This window comes from Gigantopelta aegis, unplaced genomic scaffold (genome assembly GCF_016097555.1).
Source record: "Gigantopelta aegis isolate Gae_Host unplaced genomic scaffold, Gae_host_genome ctg1250_pilon_pilon, whole genome shotgun sequence".
Classification (NCBI taxonomy): domain Eukaryota; kingdom Metazoa; phylum Mollusca; class Gastropoda; order Neomphalida; family Peltospiridae; genus Gigantopelta; species Gigantopelta aegis.
In genome coordinates, this window is record NW_024532763.1 from 54,650 (window position 1) to 76,028 (window position 21,379).

The 21,379-nt window shown below is 35.3% G+C and overlaps 3 protein-coding genes and 1 pseudogene across 3 annotated transcripts; 1 reads left to right on the forward strand and 3 right to left on the reverse strand.

The window, feature by feature from the left end:
• Positions 1-1,737, reverse strand: LOC121391038 (glycosyltransferase-like domain-containing protein 1). Its single transcript, XM_041522801.1, is given in 11 exon segments — positions 1-87; positions 374-443; positions 493-622; positions 765-819; positions 1,057-1,151; positions 1,154-1,196; positions 1,198-1,225; positions 1,281-1,448; positions 1,500-1,534; positions 1,536-1,562; positions 1,564-1,737. Coding segments are annotated over 11 exon segments (912 nt in total).
• Positions 1,738-2,367: 630 nt separating this feature from the next.
• On the forward strand, positions 2,368-3,676 carry LOC121391051 (eukaryotic peptide chain release factor subunit 1-like). Its single transcript, XM_041522809.1, is given in 7 exon segments — positions 2,368-2,638; positions 2,641-3,251; positions 3,253-3,301; positions 3,304-3,548; positions 3,550-3,592; positions 3,595-3,624; positions 3,627-3,676. Coding segments are annotated over 7 exon segments (1,257 nt in total). The 5' UTR covers positions 2,368-2,409.
• A 1,291-nt stretch (positions 3,677-4,967) lies between these two features.
• Positions 4,968-7,704, reverse strand: LOC121391039 (annotated as a pseudogene).
• A 6,064-nt stretch (positions 7,705-13,768) lies between these two features.
• LOC121391040 (threonine synthase-like 2) lies at positions 13,769-21,281 on the reverse strand. The gene is made up of 3 exons (XM_041522802.1): positions 20,963-21,281; positions 20,410-20,493; positions 13,769-14,631 (listed from the first exon to the last, which is right to left on the reverse strand). The coding sequence occupies exons 1-3, from the start codon at positions 21,279-21,281 to the stop codon at positions 13,769-13,771; spliced, it is 1,266 nt and encodes a 421-aa protein (XP_041378736.1).
• Between the last annotated feature and the right edge of the window lie 98 nt (positions 21,282-21,379).

Below are 21,379 nucleotides of genomic sequence, written 5' to 3' on the forward strand. Positions count from 1 at the left end.
CTATAATATTTGAGCAAGATAGGGTCTTTGACACAAGTTTCTTAACTTCTTAAACAATTGTTGTTCGGTGTTATATAAACATTTGTTCTGAAAATGAAAAGTCGATAACATCCAATGTAGGGAGAATGTTTTTAACAGTATTCACTGAAATAGATAAAGTAAGGCTCAAATTATGTCTTTCATTATGTCTCTGATTTCAGGAGCCTCATTTCATCAATGTGTTTTAGTGAATTGTTAATTCCTCCCAAGTGATGTAAGTTTGTGAAATGTTATGGTAAGTATCAGTCTTGTCTGTATAAATGTCCTCATGCAACATAGCCTCAGACCTATACACTGAGTCATAGTGTATAGGTTTGAGGCTATGTTGCATTACCTGATAGATTTCAGGATAGACCAATCTGTTAGGGCATAGTGGATAACATCCACAACAAGTTGCTTCTAACCTAAAATTTAAACTACCTATCATATCCACAATGGTATATCAAATCTTACATTGCTACACCAAAAAACTCATGTTTAGCTGTTGATATGACTACATCAGCTTCATGGAGTACACTCCAATAATCTTCTTTGCTGACTGGTCCACAGTGGAGAAGACGAGGTCCCAACATAGGAAATATGTCTTGAAAACAGACAAGTTGAAAAAGAAAGATAAGTATTTTTTTGCCAATATTATCAGACTTTATAATCAAGTATATCTGTAAACCTGGAATATCTTCAGTGTGGTCTCCTAATATTGATATTCTAAATTTTAGATCTGCTACCAACAATTTTTGCAGTACTGAGGCACAACTCTTCTGGTCCTTTGTCATGTTTTCCCTACAAAGTAAAGGATAGTTAGAAAAGTCATTAAGTACTTTAAGATCTGTGAATGCACTAATAGTCTAATACCATCTGTGAGGCCATACAATATGGAGGGACTTTTGCTGTGTTAGTGAGTCTATACCAGAAGTTTGATGATCACATGGTGGTTCATTCATTGTCCAAGTCATTGTTTGTTGAGCAAGTATTAATAACTTTAATTGTTGGCGATGAATTTATGTCTGTCATTAAAACTTGTTCTGGTATTTCCAGTGGATAATACAACACACTACATTTTGGTCTGATCTTATCAAACAGACCACTAGGTCGAAAATCTGGCATCAATTTCAAAATGGATCAATGTTTTCAAGAAATGATGTCATATTGAAATGAGAAATTAAAGACGATTTTATTGGCAACAAGACTAGAGAATGAATGAGGACTGCTAATGTCATCAAAATAGTCAGTGTTGATCTTACCATGATAGTATCTGATTATATCCATATTGAAAATCTCTCTCTTGTTGTTTTCTAACAGGATAGATAAGTTGATTTTCATGAAAGTAGAGTATCTTATGGAGTTTATTCAAATCAGGCCGAAGAGCTACTAACTCACACAAATTAAGTACACTGCTAGCAAAGAGTATCCTGAATAAAGAATAACCCACAGAGATCATTACTTCATCTTAACATACTAACTTGTATTGATGTTCTTGAGGTAATTGCTCTGCAAAAATACAATGCTGAAGTTCTCATTCTCCATGTGCCACTTACTGGCTGGAAGAGAATAGATATCACCTTCATAGTCTCTTTGTAACAAGGTAATCAGCTGCTTATGAGAGCCACCATAATAAGGTTCAAGATATAATATTTTAGAAGAATCCACAGCAAAATGGAGAGTAGTTGAGCGGTCTGGTGTTCGAGATTGTGTTGCCATTTATTAATAGTTAGCATTAATTCTTGCTAATTAACTTGTGGTCTAAAAAATTCATTATATCACTTATTGTGTGTAAATGTGGGGACATAATAAAATTGGCAAATATTTCACATAAGTTGACATAAACAAGACCATAATATACTCATTGCTTCTTTCAATATCTCATTAATGTATTGTTAGGAAATTAATTAATGTAATCTGACAGGCTACCTAGCTAAACTTCAAAACTAACCACAGGGTCAGAGTAAATTTTAATACTGATGATTTATGGATACAATTAATTAAGGGGAAATTGCTATACGGAAATTAATAATTTTATATATAGCATTTACCTGATGTTGTTGGTTGCAATAGCTTTATCTCTATTTAAACGAAAACCGAAATTACCAAATTATTTCAAAATCCCACGTGTTATTTCCGACTTCTTGTGCAATAGGAGGTTCATAAGATCCAGGAACCGTTAGATCTACCACAATCTAGACGCTAGTAAGAAGAGACTTAATTGTCAGAGAACGTTACAGGTAAAAAAACTAAGACATCAGTACTATTAGTTTGATAATAGAGCTTTTGTAATTTTTAAACTTCATTTCAATATTCTCCATCTAATTAGTAATGGCATCAGCATCAAGTAGTATATTGCCAGGAGATGACTCTGCTGACAGGAACGTTGAGATGTGGAAGATCAAGAGGCTCATAAAAAGTCTTGAAGCTGCCCGTGGTAATGGTACAAGTATGATCTCCTTGATAATACCACCCAAAGATCAAATATCTCGTATCGCAAAAATGTTAGCAGATGAATTTGGTACAGCCTCTAATATTAAGAGTCGAGTAAATAGATTATCTGTATTGGGAGCCATCACGTCTGTACAGCAGAGACTAAAGTTATACTCAAAGGTCCCTCCCATGGACTAGTCATATACTGTGGTACTATTGTCACAGATGAAGGTAAGGAGAAGAAAGTCAACATCGACTTTGAGCCTTTTAAACCAATCAATACTTCGTTGTATCTCTGTGATAATAAGTTCCACACGGAGGCGTTGAGTGCTTTGTTAGCTGACGATAACAAGTTTGGGTTTATTGTCATGGATGGAAATGGTGCATTATTTGGAACTTTGTGTGGTAACACACGCGATATTCTACACAAGTTTACTGTTGACTTACCCAAGAAGCATGGCCGTGGTGGACAATCAGCATTACGTTTTGCCAGACTAAGATTAGAGAAAAGGCACAACTATGTAAGGAAAGTTGCTGAGACTGCAGTCCAATTATATATCTCACAAGACAGACCAAATATTGAGGGTTTGATTTTAGCTGGGTCAGCAGACTTCAAAACCGAGTTGAGTCAATCGGACATGTTTGACCCTCGTCTTCAAAGTAAGATCCTCAAAGTAGTTGATGTATCGTACGGTGGTGAGAATGGTTTTAATCAAGCTATAGAACTGTCCGCTGAGGTTTTATCAAACGTTAAGTTCATACAGGAGAAGAAATTAATTGGACGTTATTTTGATGAGATTTTCACAAGATACTGGTAAGTTTTGTTTTGGAGTCGAGGACACTTTACAGGCTCTGAAATGGGTGCAGTAGAAATCTTAATAGTTTGGGAGAATATGGATGTAAGCAGATTCACTTTAAAGAATCATGCAAAAGACGAAGAGGTAATTCTTTATCTCAATTCTGAACAAGAGAAGGATAAGACTCATTTCTTAGACAAAGAGACAGGGGTTGAACTGGAATTGGTTGATCGTATTTCTCTGCTTGAATGGTTTGCTAATAATTATAAAACTTATGGCGCAACTCTGGAGATTGTTACAGGACCGATCACAGGAAGGATCACAATTTTGTAAAGGGTTTGGAGGATAGGTGGCATATTGCGTTATCGAGTTGATTTTCATCGATGGATTTTGATCCGGACGATGAAGATTATGACTTCGATTATTAGAAAGTATAAATTTATTTTCCTCGCTTCTCTGATTGTTATTATTACTATTATTATTATAGTTTAATGTTCTTTTCAAAGTTTGAGTCTTCTAAAATGCTCTCATCTCATCTTATTGTAAACTCATTATAACTAGTTAAATTAATATTAATATTATATTTATAATTATTATTAAGTTTTTGTAATATGTCACTGATTTTTATGTTATTGTTAAATAGATTAAGATTTAAGGGTTCCCTGCTATTGCTAGCTTGGTAAACCTCGTTCGAGGATGAAGCGATCCTGGCTGGAATGTCTAATACACCTAGCCTGATAAAATCTATGCTAAATAAAATTCTTTGTTAGTTTAATGATTGTAATACTAATTGTATATACAGCTTAATCAAATTCACGGACCAGTTCTACTGACATTTAACATAATTTATTAAATAGATTTATAAAAATAACAAAAAAAACCCTTGTGTGTTGCCCAAACGATTCCTACTCGCTCACCCACTCAGGCTTCCACTTAGGCTCCAGGATTCCCTGCTATTGCTAGCTGGGACCGCCACCTGGCTTGGTAACCCTCGTCTTCGCGAGGTAATCCTGGCTGGAGCGTCGCCCTAACTTAAAACCAGCCGTACGGGATTCCAGCTCTTAGGGAATGTCGCATTCAGGAACCGGGAACCACAAATACACCAGCCTCATCTCGTTTAAAGGGAGACTACCAGCCCTATCCTAGTCGGCCTTTCGGATATCCGTAGAGTATGCTGGTAACCATCTCAGAGGTCTGATGCATTGCAGAACGCTGGCCCACAACACACTGGCACTCATGACTGGTTCAGTTTCTTTATATATGTACGTCAGATTTTGTCTTCGGGCTCTTGTGGGTGGGGCGCGCTGTGAACCGCTATGAATCTCATTAACGGCAATTCATGAATATGATATACCGGTATCAAAAAATTGAGAAGGCTGTTAAAAAATACGTTTTTAATTGTATTTTTAATATCATGTCTTTATTTTTTTATTATAACTAAATTATTAATTCATACAGCAAAAGACAATGTTGATTCTTTAAGATGATTTTTTTACAATGGTATCAAGAATGGTGTGAACTCGAGAAGAACCTTGCATGGCTGCTGATAAAACTTTGTCCAAGTTATCAACATGTAATCTGGAGTCAATCTATTTTTGAAGTTACAAGTTCAAATGTAAAAATTATTACACAGCAGTACCTGTAGCATTATTATTTTATTTGATTTTGGTAAAATAGCTACAACAAGATCTGGACCACCAGCTGTCTCTTCTAAATAATTCAAATCTAAAAGAATAACAATTTTACTATTTGATCATTATTAAGACCATCCTCATACTCATACTATCAGTCATGAGAATGAGACTTTGCCAGAAGTATCTTGTTAAATATTAGCTCACCGACTACTGGAGTATCATCTATTAAACTAGCACTGCAGGCACATACGAAATCTCTCATAGGAATTCCAGCATTGATTAGTGCCATAGTGGCAGCATTAATGCACACAGCTCTATTACCTGACATTAGAGTGGTAACACAATCATCAAATACTCAACAGAATGTTGTGTAATTGTAACTAACTTCCATCTGACTGTAATACTTGTACAAATATATCAATTTTAGACATGGGATAGAGCTCTGTTAAGATAACTTTTCAAAATTTTTTTTTCATTGCTAATGATATTTCTGTTGATTTTCTGTAATATATATTTGAAATGCAAACAAATTAAGAAAATGAAGTCAAACCTGTCTCCTTTTGGTCTTTTCTTTCTCTCTGAAGTAGAGAAGGTAGCCATGCTAAATTGACATTAATACATGCTCTATCATGTAGTGCTTCTGATCGACGACTTACCTAATTAGAAACAACCTACATTATAACAATTAACATTTATATTATTTTCAATTGCTTAAATAGTATTTATTGTATCTAGACTCCTAGTGGAAATATCATATTTTAAGGTACCGCCAATAAAGCTTAAACTTTAAACCTGATTTCATATTGGAATATCTTTATTGGGGACTCTAAACACTTTGCTTATAATTTATACTAACATCGTGTGGCCCATATACTGTAGCAATGACTTTAGTATTGCCTTGCTCAAGGTACACAGATCCATCAGCTTGTTGACATCGCTCCAGTTGGCAGTTCAATTTACGAAGCTCATGTGGTCGTCTTCCGTCGATTCTCAATCCTGTAAATAAGATATAAATGTAATCTAATTACATTTACATGTATGTACCTTCAGGAGACAGATATTCAATGCCAGCCTGAAATAAAAGTTAGTCGTTGAAATAAAGTTTTATCTTACCATTTTCCACGTGGTTGAAGTGATTTCAAAACAGTTTACGGAGGTACACGGAAACTCTGTGTGTGAGTAAAGTTAAAGGTGATTTATTCAATCATAGAACAAATGGAAGAAGAAGAAAGAGAAGAGTCTGTTTCATCAAAGGATACTTCATTTAGATGTTCTTGTCCTATTATTCTAGCCTTTGTAATTTGCATAATTGCTATTGTTCTACTGTTCTGTGATCAGTTCAGTACAAAATGGCTGAAGTACTTTGATGAATGGGCTGGCAATGCTAGGATACCGCTATAATAACAATGGATCATCATATCTCTCTACACAGACGATTTCCAAACAAGAACTTACTAAGACTAATTCCCTCTATTTGATTTCTTGATTCATTTCTGTTAACCACTTATATTAATAATAGTATTTGTCATATCTTAGTTGTTAGGTAACATTAATACAAACATTATTTCTTATATCATTCTGAACTGCTCATAGATAAGATCTGATTGTCGCGGAAACGTTTATGACACAACATGTGTCCATATTCTTTATATTCAGATTGAGTCACAGGTTGAAAATCAATTCCCTTCGCCATTATTCTCTTTCCTCCAAACCATGGTGTACAGTGTGGCTGTTTAGAATGGCCATGTGCACATCATGTATATCTGGAGCTAGTTTTCGGACTTCTTTAAAGATCCTATCATAAAACCCTGGAAAACAAAGTACTTCCACCAGTTAATAAGATATTATGATATAAGTGAGCATGCATTGGTTTTGGTGTAGTCGATATACTGTGTACTATAGCTTCAGCTATCCCCATTTGATTTATACCAATATCAGATGGATAGAACAAGATCTCAGGGACTGCAAATCGCTCATTAGCTAGCTTTAAAACCTGTTCTTCAACACCACTCTTGGACCCTAGTTCACGGATGTAGCCTTTTTTAACTGATGTAAAATCAGGAAGTACATATTCTCGTAGGATAGTGTTTGAACTGTCTTTTTTTGAGCAATTTCCATGTCAGCATATAAGTCTTGACTAACAAAAACATACTTCCTCTTTGACTTGATTCATAACATAGGTTTCATCCAATACATTTAATTGCCGGTAAGAAACAATCTCTTTCAAATGATGGTTAATACTTTACCACCAACATCAACTCGTCTGATGCTATCTTGGAGAAACTTTTCCTTGAAATAAGGTACAACATGAGTGAATGAGTACCCAGTATCTACGACAAGACAACAAGGACGATCAGGTACTTCATGGAGTTGGTACACTGCTGAGAGTGTTGTTTGGTAACGTAATGAGGATAGAAGAAAATTGATACTCTTCAAAGAGAACTTCATGTAATGATTCCTGAATTGAGGAAAATTGAAAGGTGGTTCAGTGAATATGAGATTGAGATCCTTGGGAGTCAGTTTAAGATTGCTGAAAAGGTAGTCCCAAACTTGACGTTGAGTATCCCAGTTGACCAAATATCCTTTTTGAAATGGAAGTAAATAGAACAGTCTGACAAGTCTTTGCACTCATCCAATGGTTTGCAATGAAATTACGCCTTCTCTCAGATTTTGATCTTGAAAAAATACTGTAATGATAATCATACAATTTAAATCTACCTTGTTATACAGTTAGGTACACACATAGGTTCACTGTCTGTATGTAAACCAATCTTTAACGAATATGCTCCATTGTCAATAATTAGCTTTTTTTGAGAAGACATGTTGAAGTTATGATATAATAGCCACCATGCGCTTATAGAACGTTGCTACTTACCGAGCATGCGCAAACAATTCTAATAGCCTCATGTTTTAGGTCAATTTCTTGTGTAGTGTAAACGTTTCTCTAACCTTATTCAATGGCTGACACTTCTAATACCATAATATCAGAAGCTCAGAAGAGGGCACAAGAGGTAAAGATGGCCACAAAAATTCTAATTCACTTTGTCATTGTCTCTTTTCAGATTGCTGCCAAATTAACAGCTGGAGCGTTCAGTAATGGCGGAGATGGTAAGTATTTATTTTGTGTAGTCAATCATGTTATTTGTACTAATAGACAATAATCGTAAAAGACCACTAGAAGATAATTATGGCATTGATGGGCCAGAAACAAAGAAATTACCAGCGATGGTACAGTTCCTCCCGGGACCCAACCAGCTTCCGCAAATGCCAAAGCAATAGCTCAAGCAGCAATATCAAAGTATGCGTACCTAATTAAAAGTCTATTTCAATTTTACTTTTATATTTCAGGATTGCGGGACAATTAGGTTTAGCAGCATCGATGACAATAGAGATTAAAATTCCTAATAGGATGGTCGGTTTAGGTAGGTCACATGACTTTCTCTACCAAGTCACACGATTGAATCTTCTACAGTGATAGGTAGACAAGGAGAAATGATAAACAAATTACAGGCTGAATCAGGAGCTAGAATACAAGTAGCACCAGGTGACAATGTACATGTAATGCATGTAGTATATCCATGGATACTTTATAGATGGATCTGAGATAAATGGCGAGAGGCAAGTGAGCATATCCGGATCTCCCGAGACAGTAGAGTGAGTTTGTGACTCTTGATTGACTTCAGATCATGTTTCTGTGTTTGCCTAGGAGAGCTAAAAGTTATGTCCATAAAGTGATAGAAGATGCTGGAGGAGTAACAAGTGTTGTTTCAGTATGTAATATGTTTATATGTACTGTTAGTGAGCATCAGTGCATACTTACTACAGTGACCCTAGGATAGCTACCATTAGTAAACTCTAGACTAGTGAACATCAGTACTTACCACAGTCATCTAGGATAGCTACCATTAGTAAGGTCTAGACTAGTAAACATCAGTGCTTACCACAGTCATCTAGGATAGCTACCATTAGTAAGGTCTAGACTAGTAAACATCAGTACTTACCACAGTCATCTAGGATAGCTACCATTAGTAAGCTCTAGACTAGTAAACATCAGTACTTACCACAGTCATCTAGGATAGCTACCATTAGTAAGGTCTAGACTAGTAAACATCAGTACTTACCACAGTGACCTAGGATAGCTACTATTAGTAAGCTCTAGACTAGTAAACATCAGTACTTACCACAGTCATCTAGGATAGCTACCATTAGTAAGGTCTAGACTAGTAAACATCAGTACTTACCACAGTCATCTAGGATAGCCAGCATTAATAAGATCTAGACTAGTAAACATTAGTACTTACCACAGTGACCTAGGATAGCCAGGGTCTAGACTAGTGAACATCAGTACTTACCACAGTGACCTAGGATACTATAAATTATTCAATAGACTAGTTTGACATAGGATGATAACATTTCTGTGGTAGCAAGTGATTTAGTTTTTTACGGATCCTCTGTAACTGATGATAAAGCTATTCATTGCTATAATATCTGATGCTACCATTTACACTAACCTCCCTCTACTAATATAAAAGAGGGAGGCAGTGGTTATTGCTATGATGAGCTGTCTAATCTCCCTTATTAAATCTGATACTACAGATGACACCATTAGGACGCCAATCCTCTGAGCTGACCACAATAGTAAATTAACTTGATAATGCTGTGAATTTCTGTTAATATATAAAATCATTTGAAATTTAAATTTTAAACCTAATAAACATTAATTTCATATGTTTCCTTTTTGTATACTAGCAAATGAACTTGAGCCCGGTCAAGAGATAGTTGAGTTATGATTCCAGCGAATAAAGTCGGATTAATTATTGGTATGATGTAATAAATGTATATTGGACCAGGTGTTGGCACACGTGATGAATTTATTAATCATTGTTTGATTAGAAGTGTGAAAAATTACTGATAGGGTAGAATCTGATGTGTCAAGAGTTTAAGAGTTCAACAACAATTATTTTTTGAGATGCTGTAGTTTATATAATATGTTATGTTTTGTTATTATATTTAGTATTATATGTACAGTATGTTTTCAGTTTCATTCCTATTGTTGTTGTTATGATGTTTTGTTTCATTTTGTTTTCATTTTCAGGTAAAGGTGGAGAGATGATCAAGATGTTACAAGAACGAGCTGGTTGTAAGATGCAAATGATACAAGAGGACCATACGCTGCTACACCTGAAAAACCTCTCAGAATGACAGGGTTTCCAGAAAATTGCAAAGTAAATAACACACACACATACGCATGTACACACCTTCCAATGGCTACTGATGTGATAGAGTGCTTTTCATTCTGATAATATTGTGATGTTTACATTATTTTTCACCGGCGAACTGAAGTCATTGATTTGTTAGACATCACATTTTATGAATACACATACACACGCATTTTATTATCCTGTTGTTCTGTTTTGTTACAGAAAGCTCGTCAACTTGTATTAGAACTAATGGAACAAAAAGAACTAGAGGTATGTCCTGACAATATGTGACATCATATGACATCACTAAAGCCACCTCCTCCTTTTTGGTTTCAACTAAAAATGTAGTTATTAAGTATAGAAAATTTTTAAATGCATTTTTTAAAAACATGCATGTATGCATAATTTTTGGAGGGTACATTTACATGTACACAACCCTCGTCACTCTGGCGGCGAGGTAGCCTCCGTCCCTCCCTCCCTTTCCTTCTCGCACAAGACGATTCCAGACAATATCATTTAAAGGTTAGGTGACAGATTTTGTGCATTTTTTCTCTCGTCATGTGTTAATATTGAGTATATTACTGTACAATGTAGTGTGTGGAGAAATAATAGTGAAAATAAATATTTATATTATTATAAGGCAGTAAGAATGATGTTTAATAACTGTTTGTATTGTATTGGTTTCTCTTACCACTGCTATTTCACCACTGATTGACTGTTTATTGTATTATGTATTCATGGGAGTAAAGAACACATGTATACTTATTTTGTGAAATCTAGCATTTGAATACAATATATTTTATTATTCACTTGTTTACATGTGCTAGTAGCATATGATTATTTCTATAGGCTCGGGGTTTAACTGGTGATCTGGGTGATCTCTCTCAAGGCATTCCCGACACACTGGAAGTATGTGTCTTCTGACTTTATGCCAATATTATTTTGTATTATTAATTTATATGTGTAGATCAAGTACCAAAGCTTTAGTTGGTTTTATTATTGGACGTAATGGGGAAAATATTGTTAATATTCAGAACACCTGTAATGTACGTCTGCAGTTTCAAAATGGTACCTTCTTAGCCACTCTAGTGTGTGTGTAAGTTTGTTCACTTCACACAGATATTCCTGGGACTCCATTCAGAGTAGCTACTATTGCTGGTGATCCTATGAATTGTCAAAGAGCTAAAGCTATGGTAGAGGAAATGGTTAACGAGGTGACGAATGCATGAGTCATACGATCTTTATTTAGGGTGTGACTACCTGTACATGTTCTTTTACATGTGCTACTGGTTGGGTCATTTAAAATAATATTAATAATATTTAATAACTGTAAAAAGGAGGAGGTGGTTCAAATATTGTTATTAAAAAGGAAAGTTTGAAATGTTTTTTTTTTATTTTTACTTTTGTAGCGACAGCAATCTGGTATAAAGCCTCGTATTGAGTTACCAGATCCTCAAGGGCCAAGTGTACAGACGGTTGGTTTTCCAATTCCTGCTAATAAATGTGGCCTAATTATCGGCAAAGGTCAGGCTCTAGTATTAAATTTTAACTCCTTTCAAGTGGTTTATCAGGTGGTGATACAATTAGACAATTAATGGTACAATCTAGTTGTCACATTGAATTGGACAGGGGTCCAAGTCCTAACCCCCATGAGAAAATTTTTCAATATTCGTGGGAACCCACAACAAATACAATTAGCACAACAATTGATTAGGCAAAAATGTGATGTAAGAGTTAATTAACTATTGTTATTATTATTACTTCCTTTCCCTCTTTTATTAAGGGGGAGGGGATGCCTGGTATATATCCTGGACAACCACTTCCAGGGTAAAATCTCTATTGAAATTGTTATTACTCAATAAATAGATTACTGTCCTCTAGCATGCCATTCCAAGGCCTGGAGCACACCATGTATCAACAGCCTGCTGGATTCCAACCAGGTCAACCTCCTATGGGAGGTCCCCCTAATCCGTGGGGTCAATATGCTGCTTATGGAGCTGGGGGTGGCTACCCTGGTTATGGAACTTCACCTGCTGTGAGTATATTCAGTTATAAAAATTGTTTATGTGTGTTTTAATATTTATTTTGTTACCCTTATATCTAGCAACAACAACCTCAAGCACAGCAACAGCAGCCATCAAATGCTGAAGCAGGTAAGTTAAATTTTAAAAAGCCAATGATTTGGTTCATCATCTTTCTTACTCATTTGCATAAACATACATTTTATAGCGCAAGCTTGGGCGGCATATTACCAGCAATTACAAGCATACACACAACAACAACAGCAACCAGGGGTGGAGCTACCACAGTAACCCTCCCACAGCACAGGCACAACAGGCTGCCACGCAACCAGGTTAGATAATGATATGAGAAGACAACAAAATGACTATCCTTAACCTTTTTAGCTCAGCAAAGACCTCAAGGACAGGCTACTCCCAGTAATGGCACTAATACTGTTGCTACTGCTGGTGCACAGCCAGCTGATTTACAAGCTCAGTGGGCGGAGTACTATCGCCAAATGGGATATTACTATCAACAACAGCAACAAATTGGTGGTGCTCAACAACAAGGGACTGCTCCGTCAGGAGAACAAAAGTAGGATAGCTAGATAGGTGAGCCATGTACTGTCTGAACTGGTATCTATAGCAACTGCTAGTGTTTGTTGCTATGGATACTAGGAATGACATGCGTCATAATGGCAGCCCCAATACATTATTATTTGCTCTTGTTTCCAGTGATCTGATGATGGTGAGACAATTGATGTATCTATCATTATATTTGTTGCTGATATTGGATTTTCTCTCTCTCTATCTCTATCTATTTTTATTGGGTCTTTTTGTTCAGACCCTTTCCCTGAGTACCATTAGGTACTCTTAAGTAGTAATAGCAAGAAAACCTTATAAAATCACATGTTGTTGTTTTTTTGTTTCTTAATATATGTGTCTTGATAACTTTGTGAAGTACAATGTACATAACTACAACCAGGTTACAGGAGCCAGGTGTAATTATTATATATATTATATATATAGTTTATATGATGGTCCAACTATTATATTCTCTAAATGGATTGATTCATTTCTCTTACTAGCCTCTGTTTGCATGAGCTGGGGAGATCACTCGCTGTAGTCGATGATCTGTTAAGAGCTGTTCATGGCTCCCCTCTCCCTTCCTCTACAGTCCAGGTGAAAGAAAATTGCTATTTTTTCTTGAGTGCATACAATAATTAATGCGATGATAATGATTTGATGATATGATTCTATTGTTTTCCATTTCAATGACTTGTCATGCCTCCATCTTGTTATTGCTTTGCCCTCTCTCTCATGCACATTGCAATATTTTAAGTGCATATAGTATTCTTTTAAGGTATTGATAGATATGTCCCTCAACTGTTATCTGTGTGTGAGGGCAGAGAAAGTGAAGGTGAGATTATATAACTTCTCTAATATGACTTATAAATAGTGATGTTGCTACTTGTTATCTCATTCTTGAAATGTTCTTCGGTTGTTTTTTGAATAAATTTTCGAAGATTGTTTTAATTTTTTGAATAATACAAGTCACAGTAAAATTTTAATTTAGTTTATTAATATTTATTAATACTAATTAATAAACCTCACAATGGTGTCTCTTAGTGTGTCTTCCCAGTTCTCTCCTTGGTTCATTTCTTGATAATATTCTGTCATACCTTTTAAATTATCAACACAAGGATGACTAGGTATTGGTACATTATCTCCAATGAGATGAACAAAATCAGGAATTTTGCAGCTGTTGCAGTAGCTAGACAGACTGATAGTGTCAATGAAAAAGAAGGATCTGCTTTGGTAGCTCCAGCAACTCCTACAGCAGTGTGAGGACAGATATGGATATAGTGGTACTTCTCCCATATCATTTTAGCTGTTGTAAGAGCCTCTTCTTGAGTTATTCTTTCTGTATGAATGCCTTTACTTGCAACATCTAGTATGGTTTGAGGAATCTTAGCAACACCTTTGGAATGATAGTCTTCCATAATAGACTTGACAAGTGTAGCATCACCTTTAGCAAGTAAGAACAGGATGCGTTCAATATTGTGTGGGAACACTGTGTCCATGGAACATGATGGTGTATTAATAACATTCAATGGTTTGTAGAGGTAACCCTGAGTGAGGCACTTGTGAAAGAAGTCATTCTCGTTGACTACAGATACTACTTTAACAGGGACACCCATACATTGTGACAGGTAAGCACTGGTTGAATCAACCAATGCTCCAGAAGGTATATAAAAAGTGACATCGTTATCACAACTCGGACATAACTTCAGATATGTGTAAATGTGATGTACAGTATGACACACAAGACGTCCTACATTAGGACTGTTGACCCACAGCATGTTGTGCTTCTTAGCAAAGTTCTGATCATTGAAAATATCAATGATCATGTTATCGAAACTATCTGAAGCATTGTCACAGGAAAAGGTCCTGATATTTGGTGACTGAACAGTTGTCATCTGTAGTCTTTGCAGTGTGCTGATACTGTGTTTAGGGTACAATACAATAAGATTGACCTTTCTGAGTTCTTGAATGTTTGAATAGCAGCACTACCAGTATCCCCCAAGGTGCTAACTATTGCTGTCCCTTTCTTTCCTTGTTTCTGTAGGAAAATGATCCACAAAACGAGAGAAGAGTGCAAAATGCTAAATCTTTAAATGCTCCAGTTGGACCATGCCACATTTCTAAGATATTGTAAGACCAACTTGAGTTACAGGGATGATCTCTGGATGATGGAAAGACGAAAAGCAGTCCTTTACCATATCTGTTAGGATTAAAAATACAATACTACAGATCATAGCACAGATATATTTTCCTAAATTTAACCTGTTAGGTCTAATGTAGATATTTCTTCTTCTGATACAAACAATTGTACAACTTCTTTTGCCAACTCTGGGTAGGTCAGATTTGACCAAATTTTTAGTTGTGCATTGGTGATTACTGGAACTTGTTCAGGTATATATAGGCCGCCATCTGGAGCATATCCTGTTAAGATAGCTTCTTGAAAAGAAACAGGTTGGATTCCACCTCTGGTGGACACAAAACGTTTCATTTCTCAGTATGGTATGCTAGGCTGTTTATATAATCGTCACATGGTAACTACGTGCAGTCCATCCGCTTCCTTCCTGCCTAAAATCTATTTTTTCCTGAGTGCAATTACAATAATTAATGCGATGATAGTGATTCGATAATATGGTTCTAATGTTTTCCATTTCAATGATTTGTTATGCATGCCTTGATCTTGTTATTGCTTAATTTGTTCTCATTCTCTTATGAACATTGTAATAGTTTAAGTGTATATAATATTCTTTTAAAATATTGTTAGAAATATCCCTTGTATTAAAAATACAATACTGTAGAGAAACAGGTTGGACTTCTCTGCTTCTGGACACAAAGCATTTCATTTTTAATTAACCCTCTATGTAGGTGATGATCAGTGTTTCATAGAAAGACCCTGTCCTGAAGTCTTAACTTATTTATAGAAATATTTACAATCATTAATAGCAAGTTCACAAAACTCCTGTACACTGAAGAATCACCATTGGCAACACATCAAATAATGTCAGTAATTCATCACATGACTTGCATTGATGTACCATGAATATTGACATTTGATATGAATTGTTACATTTATTATATAGATCTATATCTCTTTGCTATGATAGTAGTAAATAAAAAATTTAGTTGTTCTTAATATGTTAATAAATGAAACTGAAAGTAACTTCTGACAATATTATCTTTCTAAGCATGTTTTGGCGGAAAATATATTATTCACTGACGAATCAGATCGCTTCATTTCTGATATCATCATACATTGTGCTTATCAGAATTATATTGTTGGATGTTGTTACTACTAACAATGTAGTTACCAGTAAGACCGGTTTGTCGCACTGGTCACACAAGTTATAGATCTTACTGCGCATGCTCAGTATAAACCCGGGAAAAACGTGCTATAAAAACAGTTATGGTCTGCACTTGCACTCTGTTTAACCAAATTGCAGAGCTGAGGTACAATTGATCCTGTAAAAAAAGAACTATTTTCTGCTGTTAGATCCTGCTTAGCCAGGTTGGCCAAACGAATGCTGTTCCCTAGAGAAGGGACAAAATCACATTCACATGACGTATCTATGATGTTCTTGTTGGTTATTATGGTAATCTGTAAGTCTGTTCATGTATGTAGTGTACATTTCTCATGTATTGGTAGTTGCATGATGGACAACATATGATGGACTAAAGTGAAGACTTGCATGTTACGGCACATGACAATATAGACTTCCATCTCCCTATGTTCTGTTACAAGTCCATTTGTTGATACACCGCTGTATCTAAGGGATTTGTTTGTGCTTAGTTGGGTTATCACTGTGTGTTCGCTTCGGTAGAGAATCATTTCTGGCCCACAGCTTGGCTTTGACCCTGACGGTATCTGGGCCATCTAGTTTTTGTAGACTGGGGCCACCACTTAGTTTTTATAGACTGGGTCATCTAGTTTTTGGTAGGAGTGCATGATCAACAAGGTATCATGTGCTCCTAGTTTTCTTAGGTCTAGATAATTGATACATTTTGAGCATGTAGACTAGTTTTTTGTGGCCCATCTACTTTTTACCCAGCTTTTCTGGGTTACCTAAGTTTTCCCAGCTTTTACTGGGTCTAGTTTTTCCCCAGCTTTTACTGGGTGTATTATGTCCACATTCACCTCTGTATTTTTATTTTTTTTGTTGTTGTTGTTAACATTGTTGCTTGTCTTGTCTTGCTTGTCTTCCTTCAAAAATGTGAGTTACGTTGTCTTTTTGTTTAGTAACTGTACACTATGTGACAGTAATTGTACTACTACATTCTATAACAGAACTAAGCACCAATACAGTTCATTATAAGGAGATGGAAGTCCTAATATATAATGTATTGTAGAAACTAGTGATACCTCTGTGTACCCGTAGTACATGAGGACTAGTTTCTATTACTCTATTCTGTATATTGTTGCTGCTGCTGCTTTGGACTGCATATTATGAGCATTAGCTTCGAGAAATTTCTTCAAATGAGCTTTTTCTGATATTGTTTCATAGTATATTCTTATGTCAGGTTTTGTATGTTATAGTTTCATTGACTTCAAAATGTGCATACAAGTTTGAATGATTGAAGATGGTTTCTGAATTGAGGTTATATCTCATGGAGTTTAAGGCACATTCATACAATTCAAGTAATTGTCAAGAAAGTTTCGGGCCTTTTACAAAATCATCAAGACAACTTCGGGCCTTTGACATAATTGTGGTGATAGCTTCAATGAATGAATCATCAAGACAGCTTTAGACATTATCAAGAAAGCTTTGGACCATTGAAATATATATCAAGACAGCTTTGAATGCTTCGGGAATTGGATTGAGAGTCAAGATGGCTTAATGTTGAGCATTGAACCAATAACTGTGTTATATGACTTAGTTTGATTGTTTACTGATTTCAGCGTCGCTTTTCAAACTGTTTCTTTTTAAATTCATATTTTCAAAACAGCTTAGCATTATTTAAAGAATTTTTTTTCTTTAAGTGCTTAATTTTGGATCTGGTTTGTTTCTAAAGACAGTTAGCACGTCATTTTTAATATCAGTTTTTTTTTGACTAATGTCTTAGCTTTGTTTTTCAAACTGATTTCTCTATTTTAAAATCAAGTCTCTCGAGCAGTATTACAAAGACAGTTTAGCATTACTTTTGAGCTTTCATTTACTTTTCATGAGAGCTTAGCATCTCCTAATTCTTTTAATTTTATTATGATAATAATATAAGCATCATAAGGAGACCAATACATAATTTAACTTAGCTTATTACAAGTATTCAAACTATATATTTAACAAGCTAGCATTTACATCTTGAATGTAGCATAGCATCATTACAGTGAGCCTATTGAGAGCATCTAACACTAGCTTTAACATTTCAATGAGAGCATCTAACACTAGCTTTTAACATTTCAATGAGAGCATCTAACACTAGCTTAACATTTCAATGAGAGCATCTAACACTAGCTTTAACATTTCAATGAGAGCATCTAACACTAGCTTAACATTTCAATCAGAGCATCTAACACTAGCTTTAACATTTCAATGAGAGCATCTAACACTAGCTTTAATACTTCAATGAGAGCATCTAACACTAGCTTTAATATTTCAGTGAGAACATCTAACACTAGCTTTAACATTTCAGTGAGAACATCTAACACTAGCTTTAATATTTCAGTGAGAACATCTAACACTAGCTTTAACATTTCAGTGAGAACATCTAACACTAGCTTTAACATTTCAGTGAGCCTACCATTGTTGTATTGATTGGCATAGAATTTGGCTGTAAATTTGTCATCTAGCTTTCTTCATTCTCTGTAGCTTTCTTCTGTCAATAGTAACAAGTTTGTTGATTTAGAAATTACATTGAATGTTGTAGCAAGTATTGCAGTGAGACAAAAGATTCTTAATGTCTATCAGTTTGAGTAAGTTCTTAACAATATCTCTTACAGTATCACATTGGATCAAGAACTCTAATAGCTGGTAAGTTCTTAACAATATCTCTTACAGTATCACATTGGATCAAGAACTCTAATAGCTGGTAAGTTCTTTACAATGTCTCCTACAGTATCACATTGGATCAAGAACTCTAATAGCTGGTAAGTTCTTACAATATCTCCTACAGTGTCACATTGGATCAAGAACTCTAATAGTTGGTAAGTTCTTTACAATATCTCCTACAGTGTCACATTGGATCAAGAACTCTAATAGTTGGTAAGTTCTTTACAATATCTCTTACAGTATCACATTGGATCAAGAAATCTAATAGCTGGTAAGTTCTTAACAATATCTCTTTCAGTATTACATTAGATCAAGAACTCTAATAGCTAGTAAGTTCTTTACAATGTCTTCTACAGTGTCACATTGGATCAAGAACTCTAATAGCTAGTAAGTTCTTTACAATGTCTCTTACAGTGTCACATTGGATCAAGAACTCCAACAGCTGGTAAGTTCTTTACAATATCTCTTACAGTGTAACATTGGATCAAGAACTCTAATAGCTGGTAAGTTCTTTACAATATCTCTTACAGTATCACATTGGATCAAGAACTCTATAGCTGGTAAGTTCTTTACAATATCTCCTACAGTGTCACATTGGATCAAGAACTCTAATAGCTGGTAAGTTCTTTACAATATCTCCTACAGTGTAACATTGGATCAAGAACTCTAATAGCTGGTAAGTTCTTTACAATATCTCCTACAGTGTCACATTGGATCAAGAACTCTAATAGCTGGTAAGTTCTTTACAATATCTCCTACAGTGTCACATTGGATCAAGAACTCTAATAGCTGGTAAGTTCTTTACAATATCTCCTACAGTGTAACATTGGATCAAGAACTCTAATAGCTGGTAAGTTCTTTACAATATCTCCTACAGTGTCACATTGGATCAAGAACTCTAATAGCTGGTAAGTTCTTTACAATATCTCCTACAGTGTCACATTGGATCAAGAACTCTAATAGCTGGTAAGATCTTTACAATATCTCCTACAGTGTCACATTGGATCAAGAACTCTAATAGCTGGTAAGTTCTTTACAATATCTCCTACAGTGTCACATTAGATCAAGAAGTCTAATAGCTGGTAAGTTCTTTACAATATCTCCTACAGTGACACATTGGATCAAGAACTCTAATAGCTGGTAAGTTCTTTACAATATCTCCTACAGTGTTACATTGGACCAAGAGCTCGATGGTCATAGCTGGTAAGTTCTTTACAATATCTCCTACAGTGTCACATTGGATCAAGAACTCTAATAGCTGGTAAGATCTTTACAATATCTCCTACAGTGTCACATTGGATCAAGAACTCTAATAGCTGGTAAGATCTTTACAATATCTCTACAGTGTCACATTGGATCAAGAACTCTAATAGCTGGTAAGATCTTTACAATATCTCCTACAGTGTCACATTAGATCAAGAACTCTAATAGCTGGTAAGTTCTTTACAATATCTCCTACAGTGACACATTGGATCAAGAACTCTAATAGCTGGTAAGTTCTTTACAATATCTCCTACAGTGTTACATTGGACCAAGAGCTCGATGGTCATAGCTGGTAAGTTCTTTACAATATCTCCTACAGTGTCACATTGGATCAAGAAGAACCCAAAAGGATCATACTCTACTGGTTTGAATCACAATTAACTAAATTTGTTGTCTTCTTTCAGCAAAGATTATCCTGTAAGATTCAAAATTCCCTTAGGCACATTGTTAATTTATATCTCTCCTCTTTCCCAACAGTGTGGACAACAATGTAGTACTACCTCCATTGGCTGAGATCTCAACAGTTTTTGTAGGAGGACTGTCTATTGAGGATTGTGTTGACTGAGCTTCCTCTTGAGTTGTCTCTGGAGAATTATATTGTCAAAAATTTGTTAGAGACCTTGTAATAATGTTTGTTATTTATATATTGTCAAGTGATCCATCTATTTATCCATTCATCTATCAATTCTCTATTTAGTAATTTTTTCATTTCTTTCATTATGTAGCTGCTATTGGGCCTGAGGATATATTCTCAAAAGAGAGAAGTCTTGTCATACAAATGTTTACAAATCTGATGATCTAAAGTCTCTTTTAACATGTTATGTTTGTATTATTGATTTTTGTCAATTATATTCTCTCACTTTCATTAACAAAAAAAAAGTTAACAAAATAAATGTTTTTTAACACAGCGAATTAAATATTTGGATATAGAGACAATAACAATGTTTTAATATTATAATAATTAAAATTGACTATACAACTCTACAATGGTGTCTCTTAGTATATCTTCCCAGTTCTCTCCTTGGTTCATTTCTTGATAATATTCTGTCATACCTTTTAAATTATCAACACAAGGATGACTAGGTATTGGTACATTGTCTCCAATGAGATGAACAAAATCAGGAAATTTTGCAGCTGTTGCAGTAGCTAGACAGACTGATAGTGTCGATGAAAAAGAAGGATCTGCTTTGGTAGCTCCAGCAACTCCTACAGCAGTGTGAGGACAGATGATATAGTGGTACTTCTCCCATATCATTTTAGCTGTTGAAAGAGCCTCTTCTTGAGTTATTCTTTCTGTATGGATGCCTTTACTTGCAACATCTAGTATGGCTTGAGGAATCTTAGCAACACCTTTGGAATAATAGTCTTCCATAATAGATTTGACAAGTGTAGCATCACCTTAGCAAGTAAGAACAGGATACGTTCAATATTATGTGGGAATAAAGTATCCAGAGCACAGGAGTGTGTATT

Bases quoted from the DNA above. Each gene is read 5' to 3' on its own strand.
- LOC121391040 (XM_041522802.1), bottom strand. From the start codon at position 21,281: ATGGAAGACTATTATTCCAAAGGTGTTGCTAAGATTCCTCAAGCCATA. The intron at 20,494-20,962 runs GTATGACAGAAT...ATAATTCTCCAG, and splicing joins TTGTGTTGATAATTTAAAAG to AGACAACTCAAGAGGAAGCT. The intron at 14,632-20,409 runs GTAGTACTACAT...CAAACATTCAAG, and splicing joins TGAGATCTCAGCCAATGGAG to AACTCAGAAAGGTCAATCTT.